General features: G+C 53.4%; 5 protein-coding genes across 5 annotated transcripts; 3 read left to right on the top strand and 2 right to left on the bottom strand.

The window, feature by feature from the left end:
* Positions 1-367: 367 nt before the first annotated feature.
* Positions 368-1,845, bottom strand: EI97DRAFT_429198 (uncharacterized protein). The gene is made up of 2 exons (XM_033797388.1): positions 1,523-1,845; positions 368-1,464 (listed from the first exon to the last, which is right to left on the bottom strand). The coding sequence occupies exons 1-2, from the start codon at positions 1,687-1,689 to the stop codon at positions 468-470; spliced, it is 1,164 nt and encodes a 387-aa protein (XP_033658674.1). The 5' UTR covers positions 1,690-1,845; the 3' UTR covers positions 368-467.
* A 106-nt stretch (positions 1,846-1,951) lies between these two features.
* On the top strand, positions 1,952-5,508 carry EI97DRAFT_497805 (uncharacterized protein; the record flags this gene model as incomplete). Its single annotated transcript, XM_033802525.1, has 3 exons — positions 1,952-2,305; positions 2,354-5,360; positions 5,415-5,508. Exons 1-3 carry the CDS (start codon positions 2,014-2,016, stop codon positions 5,506-5,508), a joined length of 3,393 nt encoding a protein of 1,130 aa, XP_033658673.1. The 5' UTR covers positions 1,952-2,013.
* Positions 5,509-6,569: 1,061 nt separating this feature from the next.
* Positions 6,570-8,250, top strand: EI97DRAFT_454354 (uncharacterized protein; the record flags this gene model as incomplete). The annotated part of the gene is made up of 3 exons (XM_033800533.1): positions 6,570-6,635; positions 6,809-6,967; positions 7,018-8,250. 3 exons carry the CDS (start codon positions 6,570-6,572, stop codon positions 8,248-8,250), a joined length of 1,458 nt encoding a protein of 485 aa, XP_033658672.1.
* Positions 8,251-10,184: 1,934 nt separating this feature from the next.
* EI97DRAFT_21073 (acid protease) lies at positions 10,185-12,699 on the bottom strand. Its single transcript, XM_033793767.1, has 2 exons — positions 11,973-12,699; positions 10,185-11,921 (listed from the first exon to the last, which is right to left on the bottom strand). The coding sequence occupies exons 1-2, from the start codon at positions 12,577-12,579 to the stop codon at positions 10,267-10,269; spliced, it is 2,262 nt and encodes a 753-aa protein (XP_033658671.1). The 5' UTR covers positions 12,580-12,699; the 3' UTR covers positions 10,185-10,266.
* Positions 12,700-14,219: 1,520 nt separating this feature from the next.
* Positions 14,220-17,141, top strand: EI97DRAFT_20987 (uncharacterized protein). Its single transcript, XM_033793760.1, has 5 exons — positions 14,220-14,711; positions 14,760-14,831; positions 14,883-14,924; positions 15,084-15,219; positions 15,267-17,141. The coding sequence occupies exons 1-5, from the start codon at positions 14,439-14,441 to the stop codon at positions 17,111-17,113; spliced, it is 2,370 nt and encodes a 789-aa protein (XP_033658670.1). The 5' UTR covers positions 14,220-14,438; the 3' UTR covers positions 17,114-17,141.
* The last annotated feature ends 112 nt before the right edge of the window (positions 17,142-17,253 follow it).

Raw genomic sequence — 17,253 nt, 5'->3', positions numbered from 1 at the left:
TCCATTTTCGATGGAATAGCCTGGGCACTCTGTGGAGTTGGCCATGGAGCTTGCGTGACAGTGGATGTTTCATGTTATGTGCCGCGGTACAGTATGGCACTGAGACTGAGGGCATATAAGGCCTTCCTTTGGGTATGTACAGACGGTTTATGGGAAATGCTGACGATGTGTATTGGCGGAAATGAATTAGAGCAGGATTGCTTCTTTTGGCAAATTTGTACGGATGCTGGAAAGGAGGGCGACGAGACCGTGGTGTTGGGTCTTGCCGCTATCTCGAGTATACGGATGGCAAACCTGCGAAGTCCTTTGGCAGATGAACATCGACAACTGCGAACAGGCGATTTCTTCGGCCTTGCAGCTGCAGGGGCCCAAATCAATCCAAAACGCCCATCCTCTTCAGAATTTGCCGGTCCATTGGAACTCTCAGAGAGATGATTTGGGTATATTACAGTTTTTCTTTATACTCTCTATAGCTTCCTTCTCTTATATGCCCAATACGCCCTCCAAGGCAGCCTCCAATCCGTGCCCCTCAACCTCTGATCAAAAATGTCGAAATCGACCTTCTGCAGCGTATCCAACCACGTCTGCGCCGTCACAGCCGGAGGCATCAGGATGCCAAACGCGCGCTCCACTTCAGCGAGCTGCGCCTCCGGCCCCGAACTTAATTCCTGCTGACTATATCTTCTCCCTTCCTCGTTCTGATGCTCAAACTCATGACCTACGGTGCCTTCGGACCGGAGCTTCGCCAGCATCTCCCGTGCAGTAATGAGGTGATCGTTTGCGCGAGTCGCTACTTTGAAGACCGCGTCGCGGAGACCCGGGGCGCTGCCTCCCTGGCGGAAAACGTCTTCCTCCTTGACGTTGGCTTCGGCCATGACGTCTAAGGGGAGCATGACGGCTCCTTGGGATGGACCTGATTGGCCTGTTACGGCACCACTTTTCGAGAGAGGCTGTGGGTCTGGAAAGGCGAGGAGTGGGAGGCCCCTGAGCACGGCGACGATGCCTTGGGCTTTGCCGATATGGGAGGCGAGGTGGTCGGTTGTAACGGATGCTTGTGGGAGGGACTGTAGCGTCAGATACAGTAACGTCGAGTAGGTGTTCTCTGCGTAGGTTTCCAGCGCGGAGAGTGTCGGGTAGGGTGGGTTCCCCAGCTGTTGCGCTCGCGCGTTGATCACGCGGTGGAACCAGTGTCTGCTGAGCTTGACTTTGCCTTCGGAATAGTGCTGAACCGCGCCTTGCGCTTGCGCAATCATTACGGCTGTGGGTTCCATGGGCGGTTTTCCATGTAGCGCATTCGTAACTGCGTCTTTCCAGAATTGCATGCGCATCATGCCGATGCTGGGGGTGCTTGTGGTGTCCGCGATGCGGGCAATCTCGACATTGAAGGCGCGGATGGCAATGTAGGCGTCTCGGGCGGTGGGAGGGACGTATATGCCCAGGTTTTGGGAGGGAAAGTCATACTTTCTATGAGGATGTTAGCTACTTCTTGTGGACAGGAGATGCCGGGAGGGGTTTGTTGGACCTGATCAGCGCCATGCACTGTTCTCTCGCTGCTTCCACATTCTCAGCACCTGGTGGGTTGTATCTTTTGTATGGAGAGTAGGAGACAAATCTCCGCGCAACTGTGGACACTCTATAACGTTCCCATTGGCGCTGCAGGGGAGAGGTGCAGAGCCGTGAAGGGCGCATTGAAATTTTTGGTGATCAATGGCAAGGCAGATCAGGAGGTTAAGCGGCTATCCATAGCCTTTGAAGGTATCGTTTAAGAAAAAATAAGAAGTGAAGCAGGAGAGGGTATTATACAGTTTATTGTACACGAGATGTCATGATGGAGTGTTGAGGTTCCCAAAAGTGTAGGTGAACGAATCGTGGCGCTTGTGGCGGTGCGATGATGTCGATCCAAGCTCGGCAGGCGCGTGAAAGCGTGAGAGCGTGTCACTCACCGCGGACGCGCCTCGGCTGGTCGAATCCCAGCGTCGTACACAACACCGCTCACCCACATCTCCGTTGACTATGGACTCGACGCATTTTGAGACGCGTCCACGCAAGAAGCGACGCTTCTTTGCTGAAGATTCCTCGCCGGTGGTTCAGTCCATACAAAGGTATTCGTCCCCGCCCGCCGCATCTCCGCAGTCGCCGCCCAAGGAGGTTGAGAGCCCGGTATCTATTCCCGATGATGGAGAGACCGGCCAAGATGGAGACGAGAACGATGAGTTTGCCGGATTGCTACAAGCTGTCGTTGGTCGAGTTTCACGAGAAGTGCTGGACGCCCTCAAGCTTAGGAGTGGCGGAGATGCTCAGAGAGGTACTGTCTGATGCATTGACAAAAGATTTCTTAGCTTACAGCCTTCAGCAATCAACATGTATTTTGACCGCTCCTGGAAAACGGCAGCAGAACCTACGGCGCCCCTCCGGCAGCCCTCGTTACAGGCGTCACTCACCACGAATATGAACAGACATGGCAGCGACATGTCAAATGCACCAATGCTCTCCAAACCATCCACACCACTAAACCCCATACTAAAATCGATGCCTCCCAAACGATACATTGGCTCTTTTGGCGCTATCGGTTGGGCAACCAAAAGTGGGACAGGTATGCTGAAGCATGAAGAACATGTCGGTATCGAACGGACAAAACTTCGGGAACCTGCGGGCAAGCGACGAATAATAAATAACAAGAAACAAGATGTTGTAGTGCGTTTCACGAACAACAGGGGCGAGGAGGTTGGAAGACTCGAAAACGATTTTGCAGCGTGGATATCCTCTCTAATGGACCAGAAAGTATGCTCGTTCGAAGGTACATGCGTATACGTACCCGATCGGGTAAGGACAGGCGATACCATATACTTACAGCTACGCTGCTATATGCTTCGAAGCGCATTCGACAAGCGGAAATTCGTTAAACCCGACAACAACCGCTCCGTCAGCCTCTTTGCGGAGAAGGAAAGCCAGGACGAGAAAGACTTGCGGTTGCGGCAGGTGGCTTTGGTGAAGCTGTTCGAGGCGATCAATTTGCAGCCTACACGGGCGAACGAGAATGCGGAGAAGTATAAGCGGCAAGGCCTGCTTCAAGCTGCGGAGAGTGCCGAGAATAACGAACAAAAATCAAAAGCAAGGAATGGCGCTACAGGAGAGGCGGGCTCATCACCCGCCTCGGAATCGGAGGAAGGGGAGGAGTTGGAACAGGACCAACTTGATTCACTCTACAAGAAGGCTCAGTCTTTCGATTTCAATACCCCTGAGATGACTCCTGCAGATACCTTTGCCATGGACCTGCGGAAGTACCAGAAACAGGCCCTGTATTGGATGGTTGGTAAAGAAAAGGATGAGAGTTTGAAGCATAAGGAAGAGTCCATGCATCCGTTATGGGAAGAATACGAATGGCCAACAAAGGACGCAAACAATGACCCAGTTCCCGTGGTTGACGATCAGAAGATGTTCTACGTGAACCCCTACTCCGGAGAACTTTCCGTTGAGTTCCCTCGACAAGAACAGAACTGCTTGGGTGGAATACTGGCGGACGAGATGGGTCTCGGAAAGACGATCGAGATGCTCAGTCTGATACACACTCACAGGAACGAGCCTGCGCGGGACCATACATCGCATACAGTCCACACTCTACCACGGTTACCAAAACACAGCGTCGACGTAGAGAAAGCCCCATATACCACGTTAGTCGTGGCGCCAATGTCGCTGCTTGCTCAATGGGCTAGTGAAGCCGAAAAAGCATCGAAAGAGGGCACTCTCAAAGTCATGGTCTACTATGGATCCGAAAAGTCCGTCAACCTACAGAGGCTATGCTGCGAGGCCAATGGTGTTAATGCACCAAACGTCATCATTACCAGTTACGGTACCATACTTTCTGAATTCAACCAGGTGTCTGCTATGGACGGAAACAGGGGTTCCCACGGGGGTCTCTTCTCGGTGGACTACTTCCGGATCATCCTAGATGAAGCTCATTACATCAAGAACCGTCAATCTAAAACAGCAAAGGCTTGTTATGAGCTTATGGCGACACATAGGTGGGTGCTCACTGGCACCCCTATCGTCAACCGACTGGAGGACCTGTTCAGCTTGGTCCGTTTCCTCAAGGTGGAGCCTTGGAGCAACTTCTCCTTCTGGAAGACGTTCATTACGGTGCCTTTTGAATCAAAGGACTTCCTCCGAGCTCTTGATGTTGTACAGACAGTGCTGGAACCCCTAGTCCTTCGCCGGACGAAAGATATGAAGACGCCGGAAGGCGAAGCTCTCGTACCTCTACCACCCCGCACAATCGAAGTGGAGAAAATCGAGCTTTCTCAAGACGAGCGCGACGTCTATGAACATATCTATCTGCGGGCAAAGCGTGTCTTCAATGCGAACGCAGACGCTGGAACACTACTGAAATCATATACCACGATCTTTGCCCAGATTCTCCGCCTCCGGCAATCATGCTGCCATCCAGTCCTTACACGGCATCAGGGGATCGTGGCCGACGAGGAAGACGCGGCTCTAGCTTCTGATTTGGCCAAAGGACTCGCCGATGATATGGATCTCGGCTCACTCATCGAACGCTTCACAACCGACGGCGAGCAAGACGTAAACCGCTTTGGCGCCCACGTGCTGAAGCAAATCCAAGACGAAGAGCACGCCGAATGTCCTATATGCTCTGAGGAACCCATGGTCGACCAAGCCGTCACGGGGTGCTGGCACAGCGCCTGCAAGGAATGCCTCCTGAACTATATCAACCACCAACGCGACAAGGGAATAACACCCAATTGCTTCAACTGCCGCGAACCCATCAATGCGCGCGACATTTTCGAAGTCATACGACACGACCACATTTCTCCTACCGATAACGACAACATCCGCAGCGATAACCCGTCTAGTGGCACGCAGCAGACCCCCCGCGTCTCTCTCCGCCGCATTGGCATCACCGGATCCGCGAAGACCCAGGCGCTTCTCACCCACCTCAAGCACCTGCGGCGCACCTCCCCAACCACAAAGTCCGTCATCTTCTCTCAGTTTACCTCATTCCTGGACTTGATCGAACCCGCCCTGGCGAGAGACCACATCCCCTTCCTCCGTTTCGACGGCTCCATGTCTCAGAAAGCGCGCGCGGCTGTCCTCGAAGAGTTCAGGTCGAGTAACAAACCCTACGTTTTGCTGCTGAGTTTGCGGGCAGGGGGTGTGGGCCTGAATCTGACATGTGCGCAGCGGGTGTTCATGATGGACCCGTGGTGGAGTTTCGCGGTGGAGGCGCAGGCGATTGATAGGGTGCATCGGATGGGGCAGGAGGAGGAGGTCAAGGTGGTGAGGTTCGTGGTGCGGGGGAGTATAGAGGAGAAGATGTTGAGGATTCAGGAGAGGAAGATGTTTATGTGAGTGCCTTGACCCCCTACTCCCGGTATTTGGCATCGAGCTGTCGGTTACAGTGCTGACTTTGGTAGTGCGAGTTCGTTGGGGATGATGAGTGATGAGGAGAAGAGGATTCAGAGGATTGAGGATATCAAGGAACTGCTCAGCTAGATGGTGCATTGATTGTTTACGTATGTATGTTTTTGTGGCGTTATCTGTATATGCAGGATTATACCATGTCTGAGATGTCGGGGGGATCAGTCCTAGCGGATTACGGGATTGCATAGCTAGAGGGCAGCTTACCGGAGAGCAGGTCCATGGGTGGTTATGTCTCGCATTTGCATTGGCATTGAACTTTCAGGTATACGTATGACATAGACTATAGTGCATAAGGCATATCATATTCTATTTCTATTCCGTCACCTTCATCCTCTAGATGCGAGGCAAGAACTGTTACCTCTGCCCTAACCCTATTTGCCTTCTACCTCTTATATAAAACCCTGCCTGGACTTTGCAACCCTGCCATGACTTTACTGATGCTAATCCTCTTTTCAACCCTCCAAGGAACTCAGGGGAGCAGACACACCACCAAGGCGAGAAACGCCAAGAGGTTAACTGTATGCCAACTCCTAGGGATATAAAACTTCCCTCTTCAATGTTTGCATAAGCGGTGTGGAGACAGCGGTAGAAGGGGTTAGGACGCCCCGTCATCCGCAATCATCCTATGCGTCAGAAGTTTGTCCTAACCGTTCGTTCCCAGCTGGCGATCCTAGAGCAAGTGAAACATCTCACGCTTTCCGTCCGATATTTTTTGACGGTTTCCAGCAAGGAAGTACACGTTGACCTTGGTGCTGCGGTATAACGTATGGTTGACCGCTGTGTTCTATTTTGGGCCAAATCAGAAAAAGGCGAGAATGTTGCCTCCCTACAAAGAAGGGCTAGTACTGGTCTCTAAAACATTCGGTCCCTCCTCTTCATCATCATGTCCCCATATTGCAGACTGGCGGTCTTTGTAATGGGTAAAAGGGGTCTTTTCGACCAATGAGAAGCGGGCGTAGAGCCGGGCCGAAATGCCTTTCCCCTCGTTATGACGGGTGCACCTCGCATTCGCTTTCTCGCCTTCTCCACTCGTTCGATTCATCCCACAACATTGCCGCGTCGTCTCCCCGGCGTCGCGCGAGGAGGCCGCCACTCCGCTGCTATTGAGTGATAAGCTTGGGAGACGCCCAGTAATGGCCCGTCTCGGCCACAAGAAGTCTCGCAATGGCTGCCAACGTTGCAAAGCGAGACACGTCAAGGTACGTCAGTCACTATCCGTTACCCGTCTATACCTGTGAATTCGCGACACAGGGCACATGTATGGAGCTGTACTTGTACAGCTACCCCTGCCCGCTACCCAAGTTTCCTTTTGCCCGCTGCCACTGCTACTGTACCACCCCATGGGCTTCATGAGACCACTGACGATGATCAGTGCGACGAAGCCAGGCCATGTTCGAATTGTGTAAAGCATCATCTGGAGAAGGAATGTAGTCTAGTTACAGGCAATCCGCCGGTAGGACTGCCCGTGAAGCGCCAACCCATCAGTCGGCCACCAGTGGAGCGCATATCGATACCCGAACCATTGAAGACGGTGCGTTGACAAGGAGCGTTTCGTCAAGGACCCTTCACTCATCAGAACAGCCCCCAGCCCGGACGTCAAGTGCTCCCTCGCTTTCCATCCATTATGTTCTAAACCCACCTCCTACGGCACCACCAACCTCCACTGGATCCAACGCATCATCGCCTCAATCTCAGAATGACACCTATCCCTTCCTCACCAGATTCTTCCACAGGACCGATAGCTCCCAGTCAGCCTTCACTGCCCGCGACCTAGAGTTAATGTACCTCTCCTTCGTCCCCTTCTACAGCTCGACACGACTAACCATACCAAGGCATCATTGGACCATCTCAACATCCCAAACCATGTCCTCACGGGAAGATGTGTCCACCTATTGGGCCGTCGAGGGGCCCAAACTCGCCATGCCATACCCGTATCTGCTTCAGGAGCTTCTCGCCCTGTCAGCACTGCACAAAGCAAATCTGGAGAAGGACCAACGTAGCACATTCTACGCCCTGGGAGTCTACCACCAGGACCTCGCAATCCATGAAATGAGGGCAAGGCTCCCCACATTAAATCCCGACAACGCAGGAGCCATGTTCGCTACAGGTGCACTCCTCAGCATGGGCGTGTTTGCGTCAACTGGCATGAGTGCCTCGCACATGGAACGCAGCTTGGGGAAACCCAGGTCATCGATTGATGCTCTCCTCGACATTTTCTCGCTGCTACAAGGCATGTACAGCATCCTCAACCAGGAGCGGCCGAATGTGGCGACCGGTCCGTTCCGCATTCTTATCGAGGACACCGATGAAGATTGGGTGGACCCTAAGCAGACGCTTTTCGACGATCTTGAGAACCTCTTGCCCTCTGTCCAAGCCTTCATCGAGGCGCAGTCATTGCCCTGGACAACGCGCTCCGAGACCGTGGGCGCACTTGCAACCCTCCGGACGTGTCTTCACGATGCGAATCGGCCTCGTGCAACTACTCGAGAGATCCGTTTTCTCTTCTTCTGGGCGAGTCGAAACACCCCGACCTTCTTCAGCATGCTGCGCTCCAAGGAACCCGCAGCTCTTGTGGTCCTGGCTTACTACGCCGTGGGCTTTGCCATAGCGGAAGGCCGCTACTGGTATATGGATGGCTGGGGTCCGCGGATTCTCGGTGACATTGCCGAGATTCTTGGTGGCCAATCTGTCTGGCGTCCCGTAATACAGTGGCCCTGGGAGTACGTACATCGCAGTGCGATGAAGAAAGATGATGGACTGCCTCGACCTCAACAACCACATCCATTTGATTTGCGAAAGCTGAGAACCGCATGATCCATGGACTGGAACCAGACGGTGACTGTCGACCCTGCAAGGGACCTCGACTTGTGAGTGTGTCCTACTCTATCTTGCATCGGGTCAGTTTCTGCATTGACCCGCGCATTGCATCTCAAGCGTTCAATATGGTGCCTGCAGCAACAGCAACCTGTAAGCTCACCCTTACCAAGAGCTGCACCCGCAATCGTTCCAGTCGCCGCAGGAGGGAATCGCGACGAACGATCGTTTGCACACATTCATTGCGGCACGGTTCTTCTTTACGAGTACGCACCGTTCCGGATCGTCCCGGCGCGTATCCATTCGCTCTGCTTGTCTGGTTTGCACTGCAATCAACGCTGAGCACCGCCGAACTCCTGGAAAAGGTCGGGTGCTGGCCCTCGTACCCGCTCGATTTACCCGAGAGCCAAACCGTCTGGAAAAAAGAAGATCACGAGATGGGGTTGCCTCGTTGCCTGGTCTTACTACACTTACTGTACCACCAATGTATCTACCGAAGACGGACTCGCTCGATTGCTGAACCGCCGATGCTGCGGGACGGCTATCGCGCGTCTACGCCGGGACGCCGTACGACCGCGCCAAGGCGGACAGAGTATGCGCATGCTGCATTGATCATGTAACGCTTTCGCTGCGCATGTTTTGCTGACGGTTTTCGAACCTTTTGAATTACGGGGATGGGGTTTTTTGTACAGTCTTTGATCCAGCAGCGACGCTGTTCGTCGTTATCAGGAACATCTACCAACTGCAATTACTTGTAGGCAGACAGGCATTCTTCATGGAGGAAGTGCTGCGCCCATCCACGGCGGCTTCAGTAACGCATCTTTCAATAATGGAGCTTCAATATACCTACATATGCGTCGACGTGGCATACATACCCTGCGGATCCAGCCTCGCCGTCCAGCCTCGCCGTCCAGCGTCCCATGTATTATTCATTCATTGGTGAAAATCGTTCCTACATGCCGATAGATACATCATCTGCTGCGGTGCGAGGTACGGTGCGGTGCGGAGCGGTGCGCCCCGGCGCGCTGCCGCACGACGCTGTGCTGTGCTGTGCTGTGCTGTGCCGCAGAGATACTTAGCCGTTGGAGATGTATGCCCCTCACCTGCCCTGAGTTCAGAGTCACCGTGGCCACAATGTGCAATCCAGCCTTCGCTTTACGGTACTTTTGGCACTTTCCGCCGTGCAGGTGCGATAATAGGAGGTTTATTTATCCATACTGCGGTGTGGTGCGTGGTTGTGGCGTGATTTTCTTGGGTAGTAATGGGGGGATGGGGGATGGGGTGTCGATGAAGGAGGTCAGGTCAGGTCAGGTCAGGTCGGGTCGCGGGGCAAATGAGTATGTTGGTTGCGATTTGTGATTTGAGTGCTTGCATGCGATGGGATTGGTTTGTGGGAGGAAGGTAGGTACTCTGTAGAAAGTTGGAAGATCAAAACACGGATTTTGACTTGTAACCCTTGCAATGATAGAGAAGAAAGGTAGACCTTCTAGCCCATGGCCAGAGCAAGGAAAAGCTGAGCATTTGTTGGGTTGTCGTACACAGCGCACGGTAGCTTTGACGGCGTTATCTAGCCAGAAGCACTGTGGAATTTTGTGTAAAAAGTCTGAGATGGGGTTTGCTGGATGTTTGCAGTGTGGAAGAGGAGACTAACGTATCACTAAAACATGTCAGGAAGAAACCAGAGACGTGAAAAGCCGCAAAGACGTAGAAGTGCTGTTCCATGTTTCCCAAACGAACCGACTATCTTGCTACTCGGAAATCCATGCATGTAAGGAGCGTATTGGGGTATCTGGGGGGGAAAAAAACGAAAAAACGATTCAAAAGAAGGCCGAAGGCGGAAGTGATCCAACATCGACGTCCGGGTCCCATTTCAACGCCATGAACGCACCCAGTAGAGAAACGATCCCGTCACGTATATCCATATCCCCATACCCTCCAAAGCATGCATCCTTCTTACTCCGCCCGGTTTCCCCATTGCGCTCCCTTCACAAGTCGAGTGAATGGTAACTATCATCACTACTCTGAAAGCGGTCTCCTCGGCTCCTCGGCCGGACTCCTAGCCCACCGTTCCAGTTCCTCAGGCGTGGGCTGTGATACAGCCGTGCTATCGCTCTGGACCGTTGTATCGCTGAGTCCACGGGTGTGCGAGGGACGCCGTTCGATGGGAGGATGTTGTCGAGGCAGATCGTCTTGGTCCGTTTCCTCCTTTGCGTCGGTGATGTCTTCTTGCTGCTGGTGTTGGTGGCCGGAAATAACTTCGTCAATATTCGACGTCAGAGAAACTTCGCTTGGGCCACGCGTATGAGTGGGTGGTGCAGGCACAGGCGCAGTCGTAGGTGCATCCGCATCCGTATCCGCAATACTTGAACTGAGCGCTGGATGCATCACCCCATCCACCACCAACGCATCTCTCGCCGCCTTCTCACCAACCTTGCCTTCTCCAGCAGGCAACTCACTGAACTTGGCATCCTCGCCCGGCAACTCCGCCAGCGGCACCGCGGAAGGCGTTCCAGCTCCGGATGAACCTCCTGCCGCAGCTCTCTTCCTCATTCGCACGCCCGCGACGAAGTAATCCCCGCCTGCTGCTACATTTTCACTCCCCGGCGTCGCAGCAACACTATCCGTCTGCGGCGGCGGACTCCACAACTCCGCCGGTGGAGACTCCATCTCATTGATCGGCGGGAACCCACCTGGTCTATCTTTCCCCTCGCCCATGCCATAATACCCCCTGGTAGACAGCGGCGGTGAGCCCGGCGTGTCAGACTCCAATTCCGAGACCCGGCGATGCTTGATTTGCTCGCCTGCAGCCGTGGTGTCGATGTCCGAGTGATCGTGCTGGTGGTAAGGCGGGAACTGTTTCGCGTAGTGTGCGCGCTGTTTGGCCTCGCGACGGCGCTTCCAGAGGAAGAAGGCGATGATGCCGAGGAGGACGAGGAGGACGACTACGCCGACGACGATGCCGGCGATGGCGCCCGGTGGGAGGGAGGAGTTCCCTGAGTCGTTATTGGATGCTGCGGGATCAGAACCGGGAGGCTTGTAGTCCTTGGAGAAGATGGAGATGATTTCGGGTTGGGGTAAGGGGTCGGAGAAGAGGGCTGGGGCGATGGTGAAGTTTGCGCGCTCGTAGTCCACGATGAGGTAGGTTTCTTGGAGAAAGGCGCGGCCGAGGACGTAGATCCCGTTTGGGGACTTCTTGATGGGGAAGTATCTCGTCCTGTTGGGGAATATGGGGTCACTGGCTAACAGGTCGAAGGCGCTGTATGGGAGCGTTATGGTTGTAACGTCATTGCTTGCTTTTTGGTTGGCGCCTATCTTGAACGTGACGGTTGCGTTCTGCTGGCGATTGTAGTTGATGGCGGATTGATTGACGGTATACATGTTTCTCCTGTCGTCATATTGAAGCTGGAACTTGTCTGCGAATTGGTCGCACAGGGCGTCGGGCAGCCATAAGTAAGGTAGAGTGGAATCAATGGCAGCAAGGAAGGCGGGGGTGTCGGAGGTGAGTGAGAAGTCATTGGCATCGACATCGCGGTCGGGATGGTATTCGACGGATTGGACGCCGACTAGGAGGGTGTAATTCTGGTTGCTCACCATGGGAATGGAGATCCCACCGCCAATACGGGAACGATCATAGCCTCCAAGCACCAAGTTACCTGGTGTGCCTCTATTCCCTGCGGATGGTTAGTAGTGTCGGTAGATGACCCTGTCATCTAGATACATACTATAGAAGGCGCCCGCGGTGTAGCCAAACGATCTTGAGGGGGTCTGGTTGTTGTATGCAAAGTTGTCTAGAAAGGGTGATTGCGCTTCACCTGCTGTCTTTACCGCTCCTATGCCTAGACCAAAAGAGCCCATGAAGAACTCTTGCTGCGCATTGCCCACAACGATCTGCTTCTCCAAGACGCTGCTCGAAGGGGAGCTGGGTCCCAAGCCAATGTTGATCCAACCATATGTACCATTCAGATTCCGACCCGACCACCAGTACGGAAGGGGTTGATTGTATAGACCATCCTGTGTCCAACCTCTTGAAGAATCCGCTTGAAGACCGAGCGGCTGTCGCGATTCAAAGATCTCTAGGCCTCTTTTCTGGGCGCAGTCGCGATCACTGCACCAATCCGCTTGCATCGGCAGCTGGGTCACCGACGACGACGTAGATATCAGCACCCTGAAGTTTTGTCCATGTCCCGTTCCATCTACATCTCCGGCGTTGATGATAAAAGTTGACCAATTTCCATCGTTGCCATCCCACTTTCCGCTCGGAGCTAAAGCATACGCGGGCTTTGGCAGGATAGTGGTATTCGCATGGTCCGCACGACGTCCGAGATACATTATGGTAGTCTGAGCATGTCGAACCAGCGGAATAAGAAAAAAGCAAAGATGAAGGAGATGCACAACAAATTGTCAGCAAGAAGAGTGTGCCGTCTGAGCTCTGACTGTATCACCGGTTGGGGAAGCGGGGAAGGGGAGATCGAGCATCAGCGCCTCGTGCGAGTTGAGCAGCTTATGCAACATGCAAACTGCGGAATTGACCGGGTCATACCCACGGCGTAAGCTCGACGAGCCATCTATAGAGCACTGGTCAAATCTTTTCTTTGTTCAACGGGTGAGCCGCCTGATTGACTTTCGCTACACCCGTCCACAAGAGCAAGGCCCGCCGTGCCACTGCCGGGCGTACCTGGACTGCAAAACTGCATGTTCACTGGGGCGAGCATGAACACAACCCTGGGAAGCCGGCAATTCAATGGATCGCGCATCTGACGAAGGCCACCGGTCAAGCGGTTCTGCCGCCGAAAACAAAGAGGCTGGGGAGGTGGTCAAAGGCGGCGAACAAGGAAGGTGGCAGGTGGCATGCATGGGTGAATGGCGTGCGCGTGGCATGAAGAAAAGAGTGAGACTGAGAGACAAAGAAGAGTGGTGGAGGACGACCAGGACTCTTCATCCCATGTTGTTACCCCCTGTTGCATGACAAATGCAAGGCTAGTCTCAATTCGGCGACCTTCCAGCCTCCGGACGAATGAAACTTTTGGCTTGTCCACTAGCGCCATCACGTGCACTCCGACCGCTTGGGAATGAATTGGAAGACCTCGTACTCATAACATCAGCGCCATTTGCAACGTCCATCCACTCTGCACGGCGCCAAAAATCCCACCGTACGACCACACCAATCTGCGCGCATACTATTGCTTGCAGTGACCAGGATGAATAATACCCTACTATACCCCGCCCGCTCACGCCCTGCTTACCACCGCCGCAACATTCACCGAAGAGGAGCAGCTTCGTCTTGCCATTACCACGCCATGCCCTCAGTAAAAGTTAAGAATGCCACAACTGAACCGTCAGTTCAAATTTGGGCATGTTCGCAAACATCCTTCTAGCTGGCTGTTTCACTTTCTTTGTCCTCCAAGCCACCGTCCCTCCATTTGTGCCACAGGCACGTTCACTGATTGCTTTGTCGGGCGAGAGTGAGCTGTATTGACGACCGTGCCAGCCCTGGATTGCCCCGCGCCGAGAGCTTCCCAAGGTGTTGACAGCCGATTGCTACGCCGTATACCGCTTTCCAGAGGGCACTCTCACGCTATCAAGTGCATGTGGCGTTCCTCTTCGTTCACTTCTGCTGGGATTCCGTTCTGTCGGATCGGGTCTAGTGAGGATTGAGGCCCTGGGTCTGCTTGTGGCAGCTGCTCCGAGCGGGCATTGATCGGGACGATTCCAGATGTCATTGTCGTCCTCTGGGCCTTGGTCAGGTTCATTGTTACCCTGTTAAGGTAAACAGGAACTTTCCCAAGCTGGATCCGCCATATGTGCAATGCAGAGCTGCTCAGCGGTAGCCTGGCTCTGCAGCCTACGAGCTTGCCGACTTATAATCACACGTTCCTGCATCTTTGTTCTCCCTTTGCTGTCCCTTCGCTCAGGTGTGGTGTAATCAGATCTTCAATTGCGTGGTAAGTCCAAAGGGTTTATGCGCTAGTTCATTAGTCTGCTTGATCTCTTCCCTTTGTCTAACCAATTCACTTCTTGTGCGACTCTGCGCCTGCGCTTTGTGCTCGGTTCAACAACGTGTTCTATATGTTTGCAGCGTTGCTCAATCTCGTCATGATACCTCCTCGTCACGTGCTGATCTGACAATTCACCCTTCTTCAGCCAGCTAGACCCTCATTCAGCCGGCGTCGCATACTTTCGTTACCAGAATGCGCACTATATGGCCGCTATTGGCGGTTTTTGGGGCGGTTGCCGCTCAGAATAGCACGGTGGAAGGGCTCGACTACGGGCCTCCACCATCGGAATATCCAGCGAACTCGGGGTATCCAGTGTCGACTACCTGTAGTGCCCAGACGGTCACGGCGACATATACAGCTCCAGGCGGTGGATATGGATCCACGACAACCATCACACAGACAAGTTGGAATACGACAACACTGTGGGATACCACCACCTACTATAATATAACCACGGCTACACAGGTATGTCTCGCTTCTAATGTAGTCGATTCAGTCCACTGACTTGTATAGACTGATACTGTCACTTCCACGACAACATGCACCACTACAGAGACCGACACCATCACCCAAACATCGACAACAGTAAGCTTCCACTTCGCTGTGGAGTCCTTCATAGGAAGCTAACAATTTCAGACCTGCACCACAACCATTATTGAACATGTGACTGATATTGAGGTATGTGGCTCCTTATGCGCTCACCTCTCAATCCGTTAACCCCTCTTTTCCCTTGTATTTCGTTTTGTCTATTGTTCTGTTTTTTCACAGATCGCTCCATCACTCGCACAATGATTACGCTCTACTTTTCCTCCTGCATCACATACTAACAACTCCAAGTACATTCCTACTACAACGGAGAAGACCATAGATCGGACGGTCGTAACCACTCAACCAGTGACAGAAATATCGATAAGCACGTACATCACAAGCTTCACCTCATTGATTACTTCATATATTCCAATCTATATTACTGGTGAGCTGCATGCCTACATGTTCCGCTTCGCGTATTAATGTTAATAGAACCGGGAACTACCATTACAAGTTATGTCCCGACGGTGATTACGACCACTATCACTTCGACCGCAAGCTATCCATACACAGTCATTGAAAGTGTCCCGTATACGACAATTGAAAGTGTACCTTATACAGTCACCACAGAGAGGCTTGTCCCGACCACCGAGGTAACGACTTCCATCTCAACCTATGTCTCGTACATTACGACCACCATCACCATCGTAACAACGACCGCGGGTGAGCCAGTTACAAGTATCGTCACGACCATTGTTCCTACCACCGTCACGGAGAGTATACCATATACGACTGTTGAAAGCGTTCCGTACACAGTTGTTGTTCCAACCACAGAGATTCAGTCCGTCCCAATCACTGTCCCGACGACAGTAATTTCAACTTCCACATATGTGACCACGATTGTCCAGCCCCCGACTACGATCACCGAGACCAGCACAGTCTCGTTACCTGGATCAATTGTTACCATAACGACCACCTCTGTCGTCCCACCTACGACAGTCACCTCCACCATAACCACTGAAATCACACAGACTCTGACACAGGTCGTGCCAACTACAGTTGAGCGAACAGTCGATCGCACCATCACGCCCAGCGCCAGCCCAAGTTCTTCGTCTCCGCTATCCGTCTCATGCACCACCGGCTGTCAGGTTGACGTCACAGCAACTCGGTTGGCATATCCGGGAGAGGTCACTGTCAGCACAGTATTCTATCCCCTCATTAGTGTCGATGTGTATCTCGACCGCGAAGGACGCACCACGAGCTCCTCCACTACTGTAAGGCCCACTCCGACGCAAACACCAACCTTGACGTGGGTGTACTCTTCTGTCACTCTAACCTACCCAACCGTCTATGCATTGTACGATGATTACACGCACATCAAGATTGAGCCTGTCTCCACATCTTGCTCCACCGCACGGCTATCGCTTACCCTCCCCTCACCAACGAATTTGGCTCCTCTCATCCTCCCTGAATCCGAAATCCCCAATCCTTCGTTGGTGCCGCCGGTTGTCGTAGACTACCTAAACAGTCTCCCCACCGTCGTGGAACAGCTTGGGCGACCCATCGGCACAGGGGCATGTGACCCGCTCGTCGGCAGCACCAGGAATCCGGTCACCGCGTCCCTACCGGTTACCACCACCGTCACAACTATACCTCAAATTGATCAAGTCACCACAAGCACGCATATTGCGCAGGCTGTGTCTGACCCTTCAGTTGGGATCACATCCACGCAGCCTCCCCCATCTTCGATACCACCACCCAGCTCAGCAACCCCAAGCGAGACCCCAACTCCATCCAGCACATCTGAACCTTCCAGCCAAGCTCCACCACCATCTTCGGGTACGCCCCCTCCTCCTTCGTCCGCGCAACCCCCTCCCACTTCCGCACCACCATCATTGGGTACGCCTTCTCTCCCTTCATCTGTGCAACCCCCTCCCAGCTCCCCACCTCCGTCATCAACGCCTCCTGACTCTTCCACTCAAGAACAACCCTCCCCGCCACCATCCTCTACGCCCGAACCTTCCACCCAGTTGGAAACCAGCTCCGTTATCTCAGAACCCGAACCTCCTTCTAGTAGCACCCCTCCACCACCAGAAACCCCCGAACCCGAATCTTCCGCTCCACCGTCATCAATGCCTTATACTCCGCCGCCCGCAACGCCCTCGCCTTCTTCCACGAGGACAACTACAGAAGCGATCAGCAGCACCCTCAGCGCTCCATCCTCTTCAAGTAGCCTACCGCTGCAGTTTACAGATGCAGCTGCGAATGTGAGGCCGGGTGTGCTGTTTGGAGGAATGATTGGATTGGCGGGATGGGGAGTTGGTGCGGGATGGATATGATGTCCGGTTTTGTTCTGTTTTGCAACGGATTGGGAGGAATATTGGGTGAATGATGTTATAATCGGGACGGAGACGGAGATGGATGGGTAATGGTTTTGACGTAGAGGAGGAATGTAATGTTTTCGTCGGGTCTACAGGAA

This window comes from Westerdykella ornata (genome assembly GCF_010094085.1).
Source record: "Westerdykella ornata strain CBS 379.55 unplaced genomic scaffold EI97scaffold_1, whole genome shotgun sequence".
NCBI classification, from domain to species: Eukaryota; Fungi; Ascomycota; class Dothideomycetes; order Pleosporales; family Sporormiaceae; genus Westerdykella; species Westerdykella ornata.
Note: the sequence above shows the minus strand (reverse complement) of the source record. Positions and strands in the feature narration are given on the sequence as shown.

Excerpts from the sequence above, each read along its gene's own strand:
- EI97DRAFT_429198 (XM_033797388.1), bottom strand. The coding sequence starts at position 1,689 with ATGCGCCCTTCACGGCTCTGCACCTCTCCCCTGCAGCGCCAATGGGAA. Across the intron at positions 1,465-1,522 it reads CAGTGCATGGCGCTGATCAG|AAAGTATGACTTTCCCTCCC; the intron begins GTCCAACAAACC and ends ACATCCTCATAG.
- EI97DRAFT_20987 (XM_033793760.1), top strand. The coding sequence starts at position 14,439 with ATGCGCACTATATGGCCGCTATTGGCGGTTTTTGGGGCGGTTGCCGCT. Across the intron at positions 14,712-14,759 it reads ATATAACCACGGCTACACAG|ACTGATACTGTCACTTCCAC; the intron begins GTATGTCTCGCT and ends TGACTTGTATAG. Across the intron at positions 14,925-15,083 it reads AACATGTGACTGATATTGAG|TACATTCCTACTACAACGGA; the intron begins GTATGTGGCTCC and ends AACAACTCCAAG.
- EI97DRAFT_21073 (XM_033793767.1), bottom strand. The coding sequence starts at position 12,579 with ATGTATCTCGGACGTCGTGCGGACCATGCGAATACCACTATCCTGCCA. Across the intron at positions 11,922-11,972 it reads CACCGCGGGCGCCTTCTATA|GGAATAGAGGCACACCAGGT; the intron begins GTATGTATCTAG and ends AACCATCCGCAG.